Consider the following 21,185-nt stretch of genomic DNA (forward strand, 5'->3'; position numbering starts at 1 on the left):
TTTTATTTCAAATATGTTATTAATTATGTATTAATTAAGACTTTTATGCTTGTTTTGAATTTTTTTTGTTTCATTACACATATATAATATTGTATGTTTAAACAGTTCCATTAACAGGTCAACATATTACTAAACAGGTTCGTGTACGTTTTTGAAAAAAATGACACAAATAGTTATCGTATCGTGTTTGCGTTTAGTACCACATGTCATTGTGTCTTATCATGTCATGTCCGACATATTATGACATCTCTACATTTTAGTAAACTAAACAAACTCTACCTCTGACTGATTCAGAGATACCCTCTTAATTGAATCATTGAGATGATACCAAAAATGACCAGTGATACTTAATTGTCTAAATAAATAGTAACTAGTATTTTCGACCCCCACTGTAAAATAAAACTATGTACAACAAATTCTCATTTTTCGTTTTCTATTCTTTGAATGATAGGTCAAGTATCTATCACATTCTAACATTTACATTTATATATACATATAAGTGATGTGACCCACCGAGTTCAGGTAGGATGGTGTAGATGGAAAGCAACCACAGGTATATTATGCGACAAGAGTTTCCCGACTAATCTGAAGGGAAAATTCTATAGGGTGGCAGTTAGACCTGCAATGCTATATGGAACAGATTGTTGGGCCATCAAGAAGGCACAAGTGCGGAAGATGGAGGTAGCAGAAATGAGAATGCTACGTTGGATGTGTGGGCACACAAGGCTAGACAGAATAAGAAACGTTGTGCTTCGCGAGAGATTAGGGGTGGCGAACATAGCAGACAAGATAAGAGAGTGGAGATTGAGATGGTTTGGACATGTAAAGAGAAGACAGACGACGAATCCTGTTAGATCCGTAGAAAACATTACTATAGAGGGGAGGAGGGGTAGAGGACGACCGAAATTGACTTGGGATGAGAGGATTAGGCATGATTTGATAGACCTAAACCTCTCCGAGGACATGGTTGAGGATAGGAATTCGTGGAGAAGTAGAATTAAAGTTAAGGATTTTTAGAGAGAATTGAATACCTTAGGGCTTAGACTTAACTTATTTAGGTCACATACCATAATGGTATTTCCCTTACATATTTTATTATTATTATTATTAGCTTTTATATTGCGGTTAAACTGTGACCTTTTTATTAATATTATTATAATTAGTAGTAGTTTTTATATAACTGTTAAACTTTGATTTCCTTTTTTTGTTTCATACACATGTTCTTAGAGCCGAGGGTCTCTCTGGAAGCCACCTCTTTATTCCTTTGGATAGAGGTACGGTGTGCCTACATCCCACCCTCCCCAGACCCTACCTATAGCTCTGCTGTCGGTGGGATTTTACTGGGTATGATTGATTGATTGATATACATATGGCAGACAATTCCAACATCCAATCAAATGGCAGCATATAAAGATACATATATAGCAAAAATATAAGAAAAATACAACAAAAAAGAAGTTAATCCTCCAAAACATGTGGGGAATATCCTAATACACATCTCACGTTAAAACAAACTTTACAACATCAGCCGCAACATAGTTTAAAGTTACATGATAAATTAAAACAAACCTCAGTTTACCCTTATTTTACACCCCCTTGTCCCACCAGATCAGAGAACGCTATAAGCTTCTTTTTCATGCTTGCTGCTACCTGGATGATGGGATCCTTATTGGAGATGCTACTCTAGTAGCCAAGGCTTTAAACATCATTAGAGTGGAAGGCCCCTCTTTGGGCCTCCATCTCAACATCAAAAAAACTGAAGTTTTTTGGCCTACATGTGACGGGGTGAAGACTCAAAAGGGTTATTTCCGAGAGAGATTGGTAGGCCGGTGCATGGTGTGAAACTATTGGGTGGTGTTGTCAGTAGAAACGGAGAGTTTATTAGTGGTTTGGCCCTCAAAAGAGCAAAACATGCGGTTGAGCTGATGGGATGCCTCAAAGGCCTTCGTGACCCTAAAAGTGAACTCCTCCTGCTTCGTTCGTGCATGGGGGTCGCTAAACTACTGTTTGGGCTTAGGATGTGTCAGCCTTCCTATGTCGGAGGAGCCGTCTCTGTTTTTGACATGGGTCTTCGGAAAGCGATCAAGGACATTGTTGTTTGTGGGGGTGCCTTTTTTGGGGACCTCCAATGGAGGTTAGCTTCCCTCCCAACCTGTTTTGGGGGTCTTCGGATTTGCTCGGCTGAGGATGCCTCTTCCTACGCTTTTGTGGCTTCAAGGGCCCAATCTTGGGTTCTTCAAGTCTACATCCTTCGGGAGTGTGGGGGTGGGTTGTTTGACTCTAATTATAGGGGTACGTTGGATACCCTGCATAGTTCTCTTCCTGATCTTGATCTTGGCGGTTTCTACTTTAAAGACACCACCCCTCCTAAAGTCCAGAAAATTTTGGCGAATGCCTTATATGGTGAATCGTCAAGACAGTTGAAGAGAAGTTTGCTTTGTCCCCGCGGCAGCGAGCCGTGTTTGAGTGTTTACGTGCCCCTCATGCTCAGGATTTCCTGTCAGTTGTTCCCATTGAAGGTTTAAGGCAACGTATGTTGGTAGTGGAATATCGAGCTATCCTTAAATACCGGCTGATGGTATGCCTTTCCCGGTTGATGACCCGTGTCCTGTATGTCGGAAGGCTTGTTTGGATCCTTTTGGGGAGCATGCGGTCCATTGCAAAGAGTTACCGGGCTTTAAATATCGACATGATCTAGTTCGAGATGTGCTTTACAACGTCCTTAAACGGGCCGGGATCTCGGCAAAAAAGGAAGCCCCAGTGAACTTCTTGACCGACCCTTTAGATGGGAGATCAACCCTACGACCCGCTGACATTCTTGTTTTTGGATGGGAGGGAGGGAAGCACGCGTGCGTTGATTTGACATGTGTGTCCCCCTCGTTGGGCTACGGGACCACGGGTTTGTGGTGGGTCATGCGATAAACAAGGAAGAGGCGAGTAAAGTAGCTAAGCACGAGAAAGCTTGTCTTGAGAATCAGTACATGTTCGTACCGTTTGCTTTTGACACCTTTGGCGCTCTCGGACCTGACGCGGTTCAGTTCCTTAAGACGGTTCAGCAGGTGGTCAGGAGTAACTCCGGCCATGCTAAGGGGAACGTTGTGTTTAGCAGGGTAGGGTTGTCTATTCAGAACAGGGTAGCGGCGCAGCTGGTTGCCCGTCTATCTGCCGTTAGTATGTAATTTAAAATTGATTTGAATAACCAACCTCAGTTAATAAAATGTAAATCAACTTGCTCGAATCATCATTGTTGTCGTCCATATATGTAGCTCAACCGCGATACTTATTGCATAGAGTCAACAAATCTTTGAACGACTTTAATTACCTATCCAAAACCAATGCAGAAAGATTATCATAAGCATCATGATAAAAATATTATTTCCCATATGAAATTGTTCAAATAATAAAAATGGTATAAAACACAAGAACATACACTACAAATCCACTAATTTGGAGTCAAAATTCATAGAATCTAACCTCAAATAAGACCGGATTTGATTGAGTCCTAGGCATTATGATTGAAATTTGGACGAGCCAAATGGCCCACATTGAAAGCCATTCAAAATTTAAAATGCGTGGTTTGAAGAAAACCCATGCTTGCAGCAGCAGTCAACTACACCAATCAAAACAAAATTATTAAGTGCAACCTACATGCATAAAAGTTGGATGATATTAACCGTTTTACAATCTAACCCACTTATACAAACCCAATAACCTTTCGCCACTAAACCCAATTAACAAAATAAAAGTTATAAACCTAAACATAAAACATGATCTTGGATCCAACACAAAGTCCTTTGTGAAAGAGAGATATAAAGATGAGAAAAACCAATGTTTCAAGGTTGTAATTTAATGGTAAAGTTTGATTTGATTATCATTAAACTCCATAATAGTTAACGAGTTTTTCGGCTTGATTCATCTCCTATTCATCTTCAAAAGGTGGCTCTCGGCCTGAGTTATATTAAGGTAAGGTGGACAAAACCCCCTATGGCCCCTCTAGTGGTTACGACCTCTCTCTTTCACGGAGAAAACAAGGGTTCAAGTCCCTCTATGGTGTACCAATACTCAAGACTATAGGAGTGAGATTTTCTATAAAATGATTTATCTTTGTCAAAGTCCTTGTAATAGCCTACTCAGTGAGATGTTACGAACCTCGTTCGTTAATCAAATGGTCCAAAGAAAATAGACGGAAACCAGATTAGAAAATAGAGAGATAACAAGACTTAATTCATATTCTTCATTCATAATCATTTAACAAAACAATAATGCCTTTATATAGGCTTACAAACATGTGAAAGTAAACGTGCATATGTCTAACTAATCAAATCATGGACCCATTACTCTTCCTAGTTTAATGCTTGAAATAAGGAAAGTGGAGATGATGGATTCGTGGAAGTTTGGCACATAACATTCCCGCGCGCTTCAAAACGTTCTTGTCCTCAAGAACGGTTCTAGTTTGCCATGGTGGTCGCCATTCGAGTCGGACAACCACATACGGAGCGGTAGCAACGGGTCGCCATGGTGGGTGCCATTCATTTTTGTTCTTAGCAACTTTTCCAATGTTTGTATCATGAAACCCTACTTCAAAAGCAAGTTCATGATCAAAAGTGTGTGGCAATTTCCAGGTATACATTGGAACATGGGAGCCGTGGAATACAAATATTAATGGAACTTTTTTGGCATCAAGTTCTTGTATCTTGAGTTGAGAACATGGGCTTGGTTGACGGCATTGTTTTATTTGACCGGACGTTGATAGTATTGTTGCGACGAAAGTGGTTAACGGAACACATGGTACTGGGGCGGAAACTGGTGGAGGCGCGATAGCAGAAACGGTCGGTGGAGGTGACGGGTTGTGGGGGGCTTCAAGCGTGGTTCGGATCGATTGGAGCTCGGCGAAGACAGTTTCAAACCGAGACTCGATTCGTGCAAAGGATTCTCTCCATTGACGGAACTCGGGTCTAGATAGTGTTTGAGCAGCCATAAGTCCGGGGGGATCACAGCAACTCTGATACCACTGTTACGAACCTCGTTCGTTAATCAAATGGTCCAAAGAAAATAGACGGAAACCAGATTAGAAAATAGAGAGATAACAAGACTTAATTCATATTCTTCATTCATAATCATTTAACAAAACAATAATGCCTTTATATAGGCTTACAAACATGTGGAAGTAAACGTGCATATGTCTAACTAATAAAATCATGGACCCATTACTCTTCCTAGTTTAATGCTTGAAATAAGGAAAGTGGAGATGATGGATTCGAGGAAGTTTGGCACATAACATGGGACTTTGTATTTTAGCAAATGATCGATCCTTCTAATAGTCTACTAAGTGGGACTTTGTATTTTAGCAAATGATCGATCCTTCTAATAGTCTACTAAGTGGGACTTTGTATTTTAGTAAATGATCCTTCTAATAGTCTACTAAGTGGCTTTTGTATTTTATATAAAGTGATATGTATTTGTCAAATTTGTCTGGGAAACGAAAGAAAGTTGATTAAGGAACATCTAAAATGAATTAGGTGTTGGGTCGATGCCTGAGTGGTTAATGAGGACAAACTATAAATTCGTTGAGAATATATCTACCAACCGAAAAAAAAAACGTGTACATTTTGCGGGAACAACTAACGACTACCGGAACGAATCACATAAAATGGAGAATGCAAGCGCCTATTGTTTGATTAGGTTATTATTATTTTTTTTATAAACAACTAACTCTCTCTAGCACTACTGAAGAAACACTAACCGGACCCCGGGCAGATTACGGGTAACCTGGGGGTTAGATAGATGTTTCCCACGAGGGGTTAGACCCAGCAAAGATGGTTCTTCTGATAACCTGCAAAACAGACACCGTGAGCTTGTCACTGAGAAGGGGGGGGGGGGGTTCCTCCTTGTGACCACCCTCCGGCGTGTGAATCAGACTAGATTGCTCTTTAAATATAAATGTATATTAAGAGATTGCTAGAGCAGATATCAGGTAAAATGTGATGATAATATGATAAGATAAGATGATCATACCATTTGGGGTATTTATAGCCGAAGGTAGGTTTCCAAGGAGGTGTGGCCGGCTGAATAGTATTCCTGTTCCACCAACTGTGGCCTACGCACGTGCCCTGCTGGTAGTTGGTGGGTAGGCAGCGGCTGACAGTGACCAGGCCTGCTGTGTACTATTCCTTTTCCACCAACTGCCGGCTATGCACGTGGTATGACCGGAGTTGGTGAGTAGGCAGCGGCTAATAGTGACATACAGTACAAGAGCATGCTGCTCGCCATACTGTTGTCAATAAGCTGTCGTATCTTTGGTCAGATCTTTTGCCCATACCTCGTCAGGTACAGTACAGAAGATCTTCCCGTATCGTACGGACTGGCTTAGTTGGGCGGGAGTATTCCCCCTCCCGCCTTTGTGCGGGATTGTTCCCGGCTTTGCTCATTCCTTCAGGTGACACTGAATGATTGAGAGCTAAGTGCCTTGTGCGTGTAGCCTTGCTGCGCGGGTGGCCTTCCCTGATGGCTTGTATTCGCAACTGCGGGAACAGGCAGAGTCCACCATTGGGAGGCATTTCCTGCGGGAACAGCTTGCGTACTGCGCGTAAGGACGTCACGTCTCTGAGCATGGTGGGTCCTGCGGATCCAGTTGGTTTCTGCGCAGACGTCTCTCTTCAAGGTGAGTCTTGCGGGTCCAACTGGGCTCTGCTGGGACCTACCTCTTCAAGTCCCCCCAGTCCAATGTTCTTCTCATGAATGTTTAATAAAGTGAGGTGAACTTTTGGACTTAAGCAAAGGGTTTTGAAAAGGGTTTTTTAAGGTTTTCCATGGGGATTCTTCCCGCGGAAGTCCTTGTCACTTGCAGAAATTCCTGACTTTCCTGCTTGATCTTTGGGTATGATGCGGGTAGGTCTGTAACCTCCTCGCAAGTCAGGAGCGTTGAGTCCCACTTGTGTGGAATTTCCATGAGGTTTTGGTAGTTTTGAACATAGTGATCAATTATATTAAAACCACCAATTCCATCCTGGAGCTTCAAACAATGTAGTTCTCGACGTTCCCGCTATGCGGGGATGTTATTTCCGTTTCCGCAAGCATTGCCCAGAAGATCCTTCTTGGTTTCAATTCCCTGCGGAGCGCTAGGTATGTGAAGGGTTTTGCCTTAACACTGTACCCGCGCTCGTCTTACGGTTACTTTACTTCCAAGGTATTCCTGGCGTCAATTCCCTGCGGGTGCTAGGTATGTGAAGGGTTTTGCCTTAACACTGTACCCGCACCCGTCTTATGGTTACTTGGTTGCCAAGGTATTCCTGGCTTCAATTCCCTGCGGGTGCTAGGTATGTGAAGGGTTTTGCCTTAACACTGTACCCGCACCCGTCTTATAGTTACTTGGTTGCCAAGGTATTCTTGGCTTCAATTCCCTGCAGGTGCTAAGTATGTGAAGGGTTTTGCCTTAACACTGTACCCGCACCCGTCTTATGGTTACTTGGTTGCCAAGGTAAGGGGTATTTTCCCGCTTACTTTTGAATCTTTTTGAATTTTTTTGAAATTCGAAGAGTTGGTGAAAGGATAAGAACAGTCCAAACCTCTGAAACGTCGTGCGACGGTTTCTTCTGACTGTGTCAGGACGTGCAGGAAGTTATGGTGACGTGACAATACATGGTCATTCCAGACGCTTTTTCAGGCACGTGGGCGCGATTTTTCGGGCGCGTGGCCGCGAAATTAATGGTACGCGTCCTTTCAATAGCTGTTGCCAGCTTGCTTTTTGCCACGTGTCATAGTTTCATTGCACCTTCGATTTCTCTTTCTTCCGCATTAAATTCATCGCATTAATTGCGATTAGTATATAAAGGGGGAGAGGGTTCTTTGTAATCCACACTTTCACTTTTCTCTTCATCTTCAAAACGATTTCCGGCGAATACTCACCTTTTCAGGCAAGCATTCTCTTGAAATCGTTTTCTTCTTTCATCTGCAAGATGTCTTCTCGTGATCTCGAATCTACAGCCCAGGAGGCTGGGGTGTTTGCCGATGACAAGAGTACTGCTGGCGAGTGCCAGTGTGCTCTGCCTGTCGATCTGTATCAGTACATCGTCAGGAAGTTCATGCTCGAGTCTCTCGAGCCTGAGTTTCCTGAACCCCATCAGACGGTGTATGATGCCCCCTGAGGCAAGATCGGGGTATATGCTGCATTCTTTGTCTATGGGAATCTTAGGTTCCCGTTGACAAAGTTTGTGTACCGTGTCCTGGAGAGGCACGGCGTGCACCTGACCGAGGTGCATCCGATGGCGATCGCCAAGATTCGCCACTTCGAGTGGGTGTGCCGGATTCTGGGCATTGAGCCCTATGTCGACCGCCTGATGACCTTCTACACTTGGAGGTGCATCCAAGGGTGGTATACCCTGATAACCCGGATTAAGGGTTTGAAGATTTGCGCAACCGAGCGCAGTCTTCTTCATCATCTCCTTCTTCATCTCCGCCCGCGCCATCCCCCTTGCCATGAAATTTAAGAATGGGCAAGCTCTCCCGAGCCTTCACGCCTCAACTATCAGGAGGCGGAATGGTTCTCGAAGATATCCCGAGTCCAATCTCCGGTTTACCGGTTTGCGGAGTCCGGGATGGTGATGCTCGGGATGAGCCGGGTGTGGAAGGATGCGGATGCGCAAAAGATCCCAATCGTCCTTGAATACGGTTCGAACTCTGTTCCTTACGGTATGCTCTGTTTCTTTTTGTTGATTTAGAATCTCTTCTAACTTCTTTCCTGTTTATTTCAGAGGGGAACGACTTGCAGTCGCTCATGTACCCGCGGGAGGCTGACGGTCCCGCTCGGATGGGTACTCGCGCTCTAGACGAGAACGAGTTGCCCATCCTAGAACAAACGGCGGATCGGTTCGTGGAGGTCTACCCGCTAGGCCACGAGATCCTGAGCGCCAGGCGGCCAGGTAAGGCGCTATTCAACCCTCGACCCCTCAATGTTGAAACCTCTGCTGGAATTCCTCTAATCGTATGTTCTGATGAGGAATCCGCAGATGGTCCTCCGTTGGTGCGGAAGAAGAAGGCTGCCGGCGGGAAGGGGAAGGAGAAGGTGGCCTCCACTGCCGATCCGGTGCCTCGGTCTGACTCAGAGGCCGAGAGCGAGGAGGTGGCGGGGAACCCCGGTGGTGATAAGACCACCGCTCCGGAGGCTGCGACTGTCACCTCCGGAGAGCCCCGGATGACGACGGTGAGCGGCGCAAAAAGGCCGGCTCCATCGGTTCGTCCCCGCCTGTCCGCACTTTCAGGCTCAAGAAAACCCGTAAGTACAAACTTTATTTATTTTTAACTTCATAGTTTTCCGTCTAACACTTTATCTTCTTTGTGCAGGCGTGGATGTTGACGCATTCCAGGGTGGAGCGCAGAGGAGTACCCCTCCGCCCATGACGGTAGGCTTGGTCAGCCTACCTGAGGCGACGACCCAGGCGGCTGCGCTGCGCCTGCTTCCGCTGGTTCAGTTGCTCACTCCGTTGAGCCGACTGTTCCAGCTGTGATGACCTCACCGCCGGCTGTTAGTGCCATTTTTACCGCATCTTTCACTGAGCCGGCGGTTACTTTTGCTGCGGATTCGCGGCGGCGACCGCGGCGGCTGTTACCATGCCTCCTCCGTCATCGGCAACGACGGCGGATCCTTCAGGTATGCATGGGGCTTATCGCCAACCTCTGCCTCATTCCATCTGCCAGACCTCTTGGATGGATTTCCGTTGGGTTCAGGTGATGGGTTTGGGCGGCTATCGGCCTGTTATTGACCCTACAGGTGCGTAGGGTTCTTTTGGCCTATTTTATATATTTTTATCATCTTTTCCTAACTGCTTTGTTTTTTGCAGTGTCGGATTCCAATGAAGTGTATGTTCCACGATGGAACATCCGCCGAGGAACAACCCTTCGCACACCTGTGGAGTGCGTGGAGTGGGCTCGTCACGCTGCTCCCAGTGGTGCATTGGGGGAAGCCATGGCTAGCTACCAGGAGGGTAGGCTAACCAATGAGCTTCGGGTTCTCCTGGCCCGGATGCAGCCGCGCCGTCGAGCTGCTTTGTCGTGAAAACGACAAGTTAAAAGCAGCTCGCCTTCAAGAAGTAGCTCGGGCGCGGGCTGTCCGGGAGGAGAACGTAAAGCTTACCGCAGCTGCTGCGGAAAAGGAGAAGGCCTTCAAGGCCCTCGAGGTTGAAGTTCAGGCCCGCTCGAGGCCCGTTCCAAGGCTGCCCAAGCTGTTAATGAACAGCTTCGGCTGGCTAAGGAAACTGCAAGGAACGCAACCGAGAGGGACACCAAGGCTGAAGCTGTTGCTGAGCCTCTACGCGTGGAGAATGAAGAGCTTAAAGCCAAATTAGAGGCTCTCCAGCAGGCTCATGATGCCTTGGCGATGGAAGACGCCAAAAAGCCAAGAGATCTTGGACCAGAGGGGGTGCTTGACCACACTGAGCGGAAGCTAAAGGGCGTCGAAGAGGCTGCGGCTAAAGAAGTGTTGCTTGCCAACCTCAACAAGAGTGAAGCCGAACGCGCCCGTAACGAAGCTCAAGCTGCCCTCCAGGAGGCTCTGGTTGCCAAGGAATGGCTTCTTCGAGAAGCGTTGTCTCAGGTATGCTTTTCATGTCTTTACGCTTTTCTTTGTAAATAGAAAAGGTTCTGATACTTGTATATTTTCTTGTAGGTTGTGCATCGGGTCTTTGCTGATACGTCTTATGACGATGCTATGAGCGCAGCCCTCAACGCTTCTCATGAGGATGGGGGAAAAGGCCGGCTTCCTGCTTGGTCTAGGGTTCGTTGAGAAAGGCATCCCGCCTTCCAACTTCCCTTTGTATAATGTTGATACTGAAGCTGTTTACGACCAAGCAGTGAATCAGTATGCCGCCTTCCCGCATCCGGTGGTGGAGAAGGTGAACCAAGTTGCTGCTGCTGATGATGGGCTAGCTATCCTTAAAGCTTTCCTTGAACCGCCACGTTCTACTGATGGTGCGGGTCCAAGTGGAAGTGGCCCTGAAGCCTGATCCTGAAGATCCCTTCCCACTGCTAGGATAGATTTAGCTTGTACAGATTTATTTTCTTGTAGGCGGGTAGTTACCCGGCCCATTCTTGTAATGAATCATTGTGAAATATAAATCTTTGTGCGGGTAAGACCGCTACTTTCTCTGGATTCTTTGCTTTATAAACGTTATATGACTTGCATACTTTAGTTAGCAATTTTCCAAGTGTAGAATAAGTTAACCTTTGAACGTGGTAGATAATAGGTTGAAGTTTTGCTTCCTCTTTCGTGATTGTGCGGGTAGGACCGTCACTTGAACTTAGTAGGATGGCTAAACTTTACCTACGTCTGACCTGCGTGGAGGTTTTCCTCATCTTTTTTGAAATTTCTAAGTGTTAAGGATAAGTTAACCTTTGAACGTGGTAGATAATAGGTTGAAGTTTTGCTTCCTCTTTCGTGATTGTGCGGGTAGGACCGTCACTTGCACTTAATAGGATGGCTAAACTTTACCTACATCTAACCTGCGTGTAGGTTTTCCTCATCCTTTTGTTAGAAATTCTAAGTTTTGAATAAGTTAACCGTTCGACGCGCGGTTGTCAATAGGTTCGGTTTCCTCTCATGATTTGTGCGGTTAGGACCGGCACTTTCATTTAGTTGACCAAAGTTTACCTATGACTGACCTGCGTGAAGGTTTGCCGTTTTTTGGGTTTATGCGGGTTTTGCCGCCTTCCCCCACGCAACGACTTTCCACGTAATTATGCGGTGAAAACCGGCATATCCGTGTTGAATAAATTAACCGTTCGACGCGCGGTTGTTAATAGGTTAGTGTTCAGTTTCCTCTATCATGATTCATGCGGATAGACCGGCACTTTCATTTAGTGGGATGACTGAACTTTTCCCCTTCAACTGACCTGCGTGAAGGTTTGTCGTTTTTTGGGTTTATGCGGGTTTTGCCGCCTTCCCCATGCAACGACTTTCACACTTATGTATGCGGTGAAAACCGGCATCAGTGTTGATAGTTCATAAAGTATAAACGTGAAATCATCAGCGTCGATGTTCTAAGGAGAATCATTTCCATTAGAAGTGGCTCTGGGCCTTTTCTTTACAAATTTGGAATTGATCTACATGCAAACTGTGTAATTGAGCTCCCTTCCATGTTGTTGGGATGGGAGTGCCATCGAGCCGATATGCACCTGGTTCGGGATCTCGTTCTTTACGCAGCATGTAGTCTCCACATTGAAGCTGTAATTTTATTCGTGTTTTCCCCAGCTGGGGTTCTACACGCATCAGCCTGCTCAGCGTTCATTGCGCCACGAGGTGCGCGAGCGTCCCATCTCTGACAAATGCTTCGACCATGTCCTTTACGTCTATGCATTCTTCAGTGTTGTGGCCTTTTGTCCTGTGAAAGTCACAGTATTTGCTCCGATCAGCATTGTGACGATGTCGGATTATTGGAGCCTTTGGCCATGGGAGCTCCTCAGTGGCGAATATCTCGGTGACGCTTTTGGTGAGCGGCGTCCATCTGGAGTTCTGGTTTGACTGTACGTTATCTCTTCCGCCTAACCGATGTTGCAAGCCGGATGAGGTGTCAAAGTTTACCCTTGACTGCCAAATGCCTAGCTTCCGCTTTCTGTTTAATCGGGCGGTAAGGACGTTGTCTTCTCTTGTTTTCTGGGTGTAGAGGTTTGTGCTCTGTGGGAGATCTCTACCCAGTTGCTTCTCCGTTTCCGCAAAGCGTTTTGCTGCTGTCATGATGGCATCCCATGTGGATGGCAAGCCATCTTTACCCGTTAAGGTGCGGATGAGCTCTGGGTCGTTCGCGCCCTGGATGAAGGCAGCGCGAACAAGATCTTCGCTGATATTACCCAGACTTAGCTTCTTTGAGTTGAAGCGAGTGATGAAGTCTAGCAAAGATTCATCTTCCTCTCTAGTGCATTTGAGGATTGTCCATTGCTCCTCGGTATACTTTCGTCGTTGGCTGAAGTGTTGGCTAGACTTCTGTTGGAAGTCTGCCCAGTCGTAGATGTGGTTGACCGGTAGACGATCGAACCACGCTCTAGCAGGCCCAACAAGCGTCATTTGGAACATGTAACACCACGTAGGTTCCGTCCAATTGCTGACGGTTGCCCCCGCTATGAATCTGTTCAAATGATCGTCTGGGTCAGATATACCATCATATGTGCCGATGTTGGACATCTGTTTGGCACTTTTTGGGGCGATTGCTTCCGCAATGTCCCTTGCAAATTTGGACGTTCCCGCATTTGCAACAGTTGGTCTAAATGTTTTGGAGAAGTCACGTGGGCTTCCACCTGCGTTTTTTGGTTTGAAGGCTTCTCCAAAACGCCTTCTCGGTTGGGAGTCCGTTTCCTTACGCTTCCCTTTTGCCCTATGGCGAGGGTTCGCGTCGGTGTCGGATTCCTCCGAGACATCGTCCAAGTATTCTTCGAATTCGTCAGCCTGTTGGACGGAACGCAAGCGTTCGTCCAACTCAGCTTGGAATTCCTTCTGACGTGCCTCCGCCCATGCCTTAACTTCATCGAGTGTTTGGCGGGAGAGTCTTGTTCGTTTCTCTAACTGGGTATCGGTGAATCCCAGTGAGCGATTATTTACTGCACTTGCCCCAGCTTGGGTAACTAGGGTAGTGTTCGTAAAATTTACTTCACTTGCCCCGGCTTGGGTAACCGGGGTAGTGTTTGTAAAGACTGTGTAGCCGGTATTCCCCCCAGTAGCTGGGGTTGTGGTTACCGGAGTTTCTTTAACCATCTTTCCAGAAGTTTGAAAAAACTGAAAAGAAATGAAGTTCTAGCTTTTATGCACGGATGGCGCCAATGAAGAAACACTAACCGGACCCCGGGCAGATTACGGGTAACCTGGGGGTTAGATAGATGTTTCCCACGATGGGTTAGACCCAGCAAAGATGGTTCTTCTGATAACCTGCAAAACAGACACCGTGAGCTTGTCACTGAGAAGGGGGGGGGGTTCCTCCTTGTGACCACCTTCCGGCGTGAGAATCAGACTAGATTGCTCTTTAAATATAAATGTATATTAAGAGATTGCTAGAGCAGATATCAGGTATAATGTGATGATAATATGATAAGATAAGATGATCATACCATTTGGGGTATTTATAGCCGAAGGTAGGTTTCCAATGAGGTGTGGCCGGCTGAATAGTATTCCTGTTCCACCAACTGTGGCCTACGCACGTGCCCTGCTGGTAGTTGGTGGGTAGGCAGCGGCTGACAGTGACCAGGCCTGCTGTGTACTATTCCTTTTCCACCAACTGCCGGCTATGCACGTGGTATGACAGGAGTTGGTGAGTAGGCAGCGGCTAATAGTGACATACAGTACAAGAGCATGCTGCTCGCCATACTGTTGTCAATAAGCTGTCGTATCTTTGGTCAGATCTTTTGCCCATACCTCGTCAGGTACAGTACAGAAGATCTTCCCGTATCGTACGGACTGGCTTAGTTGGGCGGGAGTATTCCCCCTCCCGCCTTTGTGCGGGATTGTTCTCGGCTTTGCTCATTCTTTCAGGTGACACTGTGATTGAGAGCTAAGTGCCTTGTGCGTGTAGCCATGCTGCGCGGGTGGCCTTCCCTGATGGCTTGTATCCGCAACTGCGGGAACAGGCAGAGTCCTTCACCATTGGGAGGCATTTCCTGCGGGAACAGCTTGCGTACTGCGCGTAAGGACGTCACGTCTCTGAGCATGGTGGGTCCTGCGGATCCAGTTGGTTTCTGCGCAGACGTCTCTCTTCAAGGTGAGTCTTGCGGGTCCAACTGGGCTCTGCTGAGACCTACCTCTTCAACTACTTTTAAGCTGCACTTTAAAAAATATATTATAAGATTTGAACCCACAACTTCTTGAAATAATAGTATCGAGTTTCTTGATACTGTTAGGACAAAGGACTTTTGATGATTAGTTATGTAACATTCATTGTTTTCCATATGTAATTTTCTAGAATTGCGTTTAATTATATTATATTGCATGTTTTTTAAGAAATTATGCGTTTAAATTACGTGTTGTATATAATACTTTTTATTTTAAAAACAAAATTATCAACAACAAATAAGCCATCCGTTGTAAAAATATATAATTAAAACAATTAGTCATATAAAAAGTGACAAATTTATATAACAAGAAAAAAATAAGTCGTGTAAGCCTACCACTCAACTATACAAGTTGTATAATAGTTGTACGAGTTTTATAGAGTTAGCCAACGTTACTAGACAAGATCTAGCATCTATATAAGTCATATAAGTCTATATAACTCGTATAAAAGTTAGATGATATCTTGATATATAAAACCAGATATCGTGTCTAATAAAACGGGTCTTAAATTAGCTTAGTCGTTTACACCCCTCTCACATGATGGAATAGCAATACAAAAGATAGTGTAACATTGATGGCCGATTACCCAGCTATTTAGAACTTTAGATGCACATGGTTATAAAATATAGAAATTGATTTGCAGTTCCACAACATCCGCATGATGATCTATCTTTCTGAATATTATAACATGCATTGGCACGTCAAGTACAAACTCTTTATGGCATACTGCATACAACGAATGTCAAAGGCGACGTAAAAGAAGCATCAAGGACTCAATGGGTAAGTCTGATGAATTTCACATACATAATAACAACAAAGTTTCATTATTGTTCTAATTAGGTCACTCATTTGTATATTTTTTCTAATTAAGTCACTTAAGTTTCAAGTGATGATCTAATAACAGGTTTCTTCTTAACCTATATAACAAGTTATCATGCCTATATAACATTGTGTTTTAATATTCTCTTCTAAATCTTGCATGAAAAAGTTTATATTCATTACGTTCACACGTATCCATGCACTAATGCCATAAAGTATTTATTCTTCCTCCATCGTACTCAGTATATGATATGGTGTGAATCCCCCATTGTGTTGATAATAGACACGACATGCAAAACAAACATATAGGACTTTAGTGTAACTTCAACACGCAAGACGCTTATGATAGGGTTGTCTTTTTATATCCAAAGGAAAGGAGGACAACTTCACGTTGGTGTTAACGAACCTTGCGTAGTTGCTTTGATGAATGCTTGTTAAGTTGTAATCCCAAATGCTACTATTTACGATATTAATTGTAGATGGCACACAGTTTAGAACATTAGCAAGCTCAAGTGCAGACACATATATGAATGTTTTGAGGACTTCGGACCAGGCTAGGGTTGTTTATGAACCAAGTTGAACTAGGATGATCTCGGGATTGAGCATGCAGTTAAACGAACTGGCTCATGCTCAACTCGTGTATTTTGACAACTTGAAAATTCGAGCTCGAGCTCAATTCGTGAAACGTTCGAGCCAACTCGTTATTTATTTATTTATTTTATTTTACACATATTTATATATAAAAGACAAACTACAATCTTTAGCATACATCTGATACAAATATTTACAACTATAAATGCACGTTCTTTCCCAAAATAGATATTGATTTATGCCATAGTTCTAAATCACTTCTAATATTAGAAAAACCATTGACCAGATCTGCATATCCCCACCTATATAATCTTTCTAAATATAATATCATTGGCACCTCAAATACAAACTCTTTACGTTATCAGAATAAACTATATTATCAATCATGATCAAACAATAACTTTAAGTCTATATATTTGCATTACTAAATAAAATTTTACTTAAAATATTTTATTTAAACATACAACCTTGACTATAAATGCACAGCCTTAGACTTGAACTATTGTACTCACATTTTTCATCTCCTAAAATGACACAAAACAAAGATGAACTTACTATGGTGGTACCACTTGTGACCACCATTTCATTAGTGATCATGTTGGGTGTTATATGGTACAAACTCACCCTTTCGACTTCTAAGCGATCGTTACCATTACCACCGGGTCCCTATTCGTTACCAGTAGTCGGGTACCTTCCATTTCTTCGACAGGATATACACAACAAGTTCAACACCTTGGCTGACACCTACGGCACCATCTTCAAGTTCTACGTGGGAAGCAAGCTTCTCGTGGTGGTAAACTCCCCGGAGCTAGCCAATGAGGTGCTTCATGATGAAGAAGACACTTTTGCTAACCGTGACCAATCCACTGCGGCAACGGTTATGTGCTACGTAGGCCAAAATTTGATCTACGCCGAGGACAACAACGTGAGGCTTAACCTTCTCAAGATCTTTGCTCATGAGATCTTAAGCAACAAGAGTATTAATGCACATAGTTCTCTCCGAAAGGATGAAGTTAGAAAAGCTATGAACAATGTTTATCGTAAGATTGGGACGAATGTTAATGTTAGTGAGATTACTCACTTGATTGTGGCCAATGTCATGTCAAGACTGGCTTGGGGAAACACGGTGTATAAAGCGGGTGAATCAGGTGTCGTTCTTGGAGCCGAGTTTCAATCGGTGGTGTCGAGGATGTGCAAGGCTTTGGTACAACCAAACTTGTCTGATTACTTCCCTATTCTTGCTTGGTTTGATCTACAAGGTGTTGAGAGGAACATGAAGAAGGAACTTAAGAAATTGGATCAAATTTTTTCAAGAATCATCGAAGATCGAATGAAATCTGACTCAGAGAATGGAGTTAGAGATGAAGGAAGGAAAGACTTTTTACAAATCTTATTAGATCTTAAGGACAAACAAGATCTTAGCATCACGCAAGTAAAATCACTTATCACGGTACGATTTATATGGTTTTACTTTCTTTAATATACCTAAGGGCGAAGCTTCACTAGGGCCAGAGGTGCCCCCTGTTTTTTTGCGCAGTTGCCCGGAAATTTTATACATAGTGTAAATTTACTCGTTTTCTGCCCAAAATTTGAGCCCCCCCTCGTTTATGTTTTTCTAATACATTTTGAGTCCGCCCCCCGACGAACTCGTCCAAGCTTCGCCACTGCATATACCGACACATAGTTTAAATCCCAATATTCCTCAATGATGACAGACAATTGTTGCAAGTATAACTAACCTTTGTGCACATATCAGGACCTTATGGTTGCAGGAATGGAAACAACGACCACAATTATAGAATGGGCGATGGCGAATATTATGAAAAATCCTAAAGTAATGAAGAGGGTTCAAGAAGAATTAGCAGAAATTGTCGGTCTAAACAACATGGTCGAAGAATCACATCTTCCAAAACTACAATACTTAGACGCAACGATTAAGGAAACACACCGGTTGACTCCTGCAGCTGCTATCACTATCCCACGAGTGCCTAGCAAGGATTGTGAGGTAGGTGGATACACAATTCCAAAGGGTTGTATCACCTTCCTAAATATTTTATCAATCCATCGGAATCCTCAATACTGGGACAATCCAATGGAGTTTAATCCCGAGAGGTTCATGTCGAATGAGGTACTCACAAACAAATGGGATTACACCGGAAAGAATTTGAAGTTCTTCCCGTTTGGATCGGGAAGAGGATCGTGTCCAGGTATCGCATTGACCAATAGGTTGCAAATGTATATTTTGGCTTCTCTCTTGCACTCGTTCGACTGGAGTTTGCCTAAGGGTGAAGATCTTGACATGTCTGATACTTTCGGTTTTGCATTAAAGAAAACAAAACCAATCATTGCTATCCCATATCAAAGATTGTCTGATTCTAGCCTCTATATGTAATGTTTCAATTAAGAATTCTCCATATGATTAACAATGTTTATCTTCATTTTGTGTTAGTTTGTGGCCTTCAAGGTTAAACATATTATTTTGTTAATCATTTAAAGAAAAACATACACACGCGCGCGCATATATGTAACAAGATGATTTTATGGATTCTGTCTTTGGTTTATATGTAACAAGATGACTTCTTGAGTTTTGAACAACATATTGATGGGAGATTATGGGGTTCAAAAATCAATTAAAGATGACTGTTTTGTAAAATTAATAGGGAAAACTTCACATACATGATAGTTACAAAATATCATTGTTGTTCCAAGTCACTAAATATATTTTTTTTTTCTAATCTTGGGTTTTCTTTGACTATATAACAAGTTATCATGCCTACATGACATTTTGTTTTTAATATTCTCTTCCAATATTTCTTGCATGAAAAAGTTAATATTCATTACGTTCACACAAATTCACGCACTAATGCCATGGAGGATTTATTCTGCCTTCGTCGTTTTCCGTATATGATATGGTGTGTCCTTTGTGTTGATAATAGACATGACATGCAAAACAAACATATAGGACTTACAGTTTGTACGTTGGTGTAACGTCAACACGGAAGGCGCTTATGCTAGGCTTGTCTTTTTATATCCAACGGAAATGAGGACAACTTCACGTGGGTTTTAACGAACCTTAGAACAACGTTTGACAGGTGCATGTTGCCACGTGTCATAGTAACAGACAACTAGACAAGGACCTTGCATTGATGAATGCAACTTAAGACGTATTTCTGAATGTTACTATGTTACTATGTAGCTAATGGCATACAGTTTAGAACATTAGCAAGCTCAAGTACAGACACATGTATGAATGTTTTGAGAACTTCAGAGTAGGGTTGTTCATGAACCGAGCTGGGCTCAGCTCGTTTATTTTCACAACTTGAAAATCCAAGCTCGAGCTTGATTTGTTAAACGCTCGTTCCAGCTCGTTTAATTTAATGTATTTATTTTATAAATATTTATATATAAATTACAAAAATATAATTTTTTTCTTGAACAACGTTTGAAACCACCCCAATACCAGTTGAGCCTTTCTTAAATGAGATGTCACATGTCCATACTGATTTTGATGCTTTAGGCCTTGCTCACCAAGAACACTATCAAGGAGGAAACCACCACCGTAGAGAAACCCTTTTGAGTCTGGTTTCGAGCTTAAGACATTAAGATCCCGGGTCTTAACTATCACTTACATGCCATTGAACTAGAAATATATTTTTCGCATACAATTAATACAACTATTTACAACTTTAAATGGACGTAGTTTCAGAAAAATAGATATTGATTCAAGGTATGGTTCTAATATTAGAAAAATCATTGACCAGATTTGCATATCACACATATATAATCTTTCTGAATATATATTGTATTGGCACCTCAACTACAAACTCTCTACATTATCGGTATAAACTATATTATCAATTATTCAATCTCTTATAAGTCTATATGTTAAGCATTATTAAATAAAATTTACTTAAAAATATTTAATTTGAGCGTACAACCTAGAGTTATAAATGCAGGACCTATACCTTACTCACATTGATTGAAACTAGGATGCACATCATTGATTGAAAGCATTATCTCTTGATCAATATGCCCTGCAATATGAGGATATTATCTGTCGGAGGCTCCAATCTTGGATCAAAGACGAAGAGGCTTTGTGAGAGCATCGACAAGTTGATCAATGGAGTTGATGTGAAAAACTCACAAGGAACCATCTACAACTTTTTCCCGGACAAAATGATAGTCCAAATTAGCAATATGTTTCATATCAGATTGATTGACGGATTAGTGTATATAGGTTGCACTGATATTGTCACTGTATAAAGTCGATGACTGTGACAAGATATTACCAAGTGTTGAACCAAGTTACTTCAGATGTTGCATTTGCTAATGCTCTGTATTCTATTTTGGTAGATTACTAAGTGTTGAACCAAATTATGAAGATGATGCACCACTAATGAACATAAATAAAACAAAAATAAAAGAAAGTTTACAACCATAAATCCCCATTGTCAAAAAATCCAAATACCAAACAAAATGGATCGAGCTAGTAAATATATATATATATATATATATATATATATATATATATATATATATATATATATATATATATATGAGCCAAAAAGTCATTTTGGATTAGCCAAAAGCTTCAACTAAAACATTCTTATTTTGACAGTGAATCAAAAGCCATAATCATGCAAATAAGATTCAATTTCCCTTAAAAAGAAAGGATCGAAGCGAAGCCATATATAATAATCCCCGAAGTTCTACCCAAAAAATTTCAAATCAAGTCGATTATTCTCTCGATTCAACCCTAGACGGGTGAACCAAAAAGGTCGAATGGACTGAATGCTTGCATTTGTTTTCTCACATAAAAAATAGAAGTGGAGATCGAAGACAAGTTTTTAAGGAAGAAAGACATTACGATAAGGATTTTTTGGGAATATAGTTAAAGTTGTTCATACAGCATAGGTACAAATGAACTTGGGAAGCGTACGTAATCAAGCAATTTGTAGTTTTTTTCATTCCA

General features: G+C 42.7%; 1 protein-coding gene across 1 annotated transcript; it reads left to right on the plus strand.

Annotated features, from left to right (window-relative positions):
• Positions 1-16,713: 16,713 nt before the first annotated feature.
• Positions 16,714-18,638, plus strand: LOC143543089 (cytochrome P450 76C1-like). Its single transcript, XM_077035496.1, has 2 exons — positions 16,714-17,663; positions 17,970-18,638. The coding sequence occupies exons 1-2, from the start codon at positions 16,743-16,745 to the stop codon at positions 18,603-18,605; spliced, it is 1,557 nt and encodes a 518-aa protein (XP_076891611.1). The 5' UTR covers positions 16,714-16,742; the 3' UTR covers positions 18,606-18,638.
• Positions 18,639-21,185: the final 2,547 nt, after the last annotated feature.

Source organism: Bidens hawaiensis, unplaced genomic scaffold, assembly GCF_021521415.1.
Source record: "Bidens hawaiensis isolate Kalapana, Puna unplaced genomic scaffold, B.hawaiensis_p1.1 tig00013027_1, whole genome shotgun sequence".
In the NCBI taxonomy this organism is placed as follows: Eukaryota; Viridiplantae; Streptophyta; class Magnoliopsida; order Asterales; family Asteraceae; genus Bidens; species Bidens hawaiensis.

Coding starts and splice junctions, on each gene's coding strand:
- LOC143543089 (XM_077035496.1), top strand. CDS start 16,743: ATGACACAAAACAAAGATGAACTTACTATGGTGGTACCACTTGTGACC. Junction 17,664..17,969: donor AAGTAAAATCACTTATCACG/GTACGATTTATA, acceptor TGCACATATCAG/GACCTTATGGTTGCAGGAAT.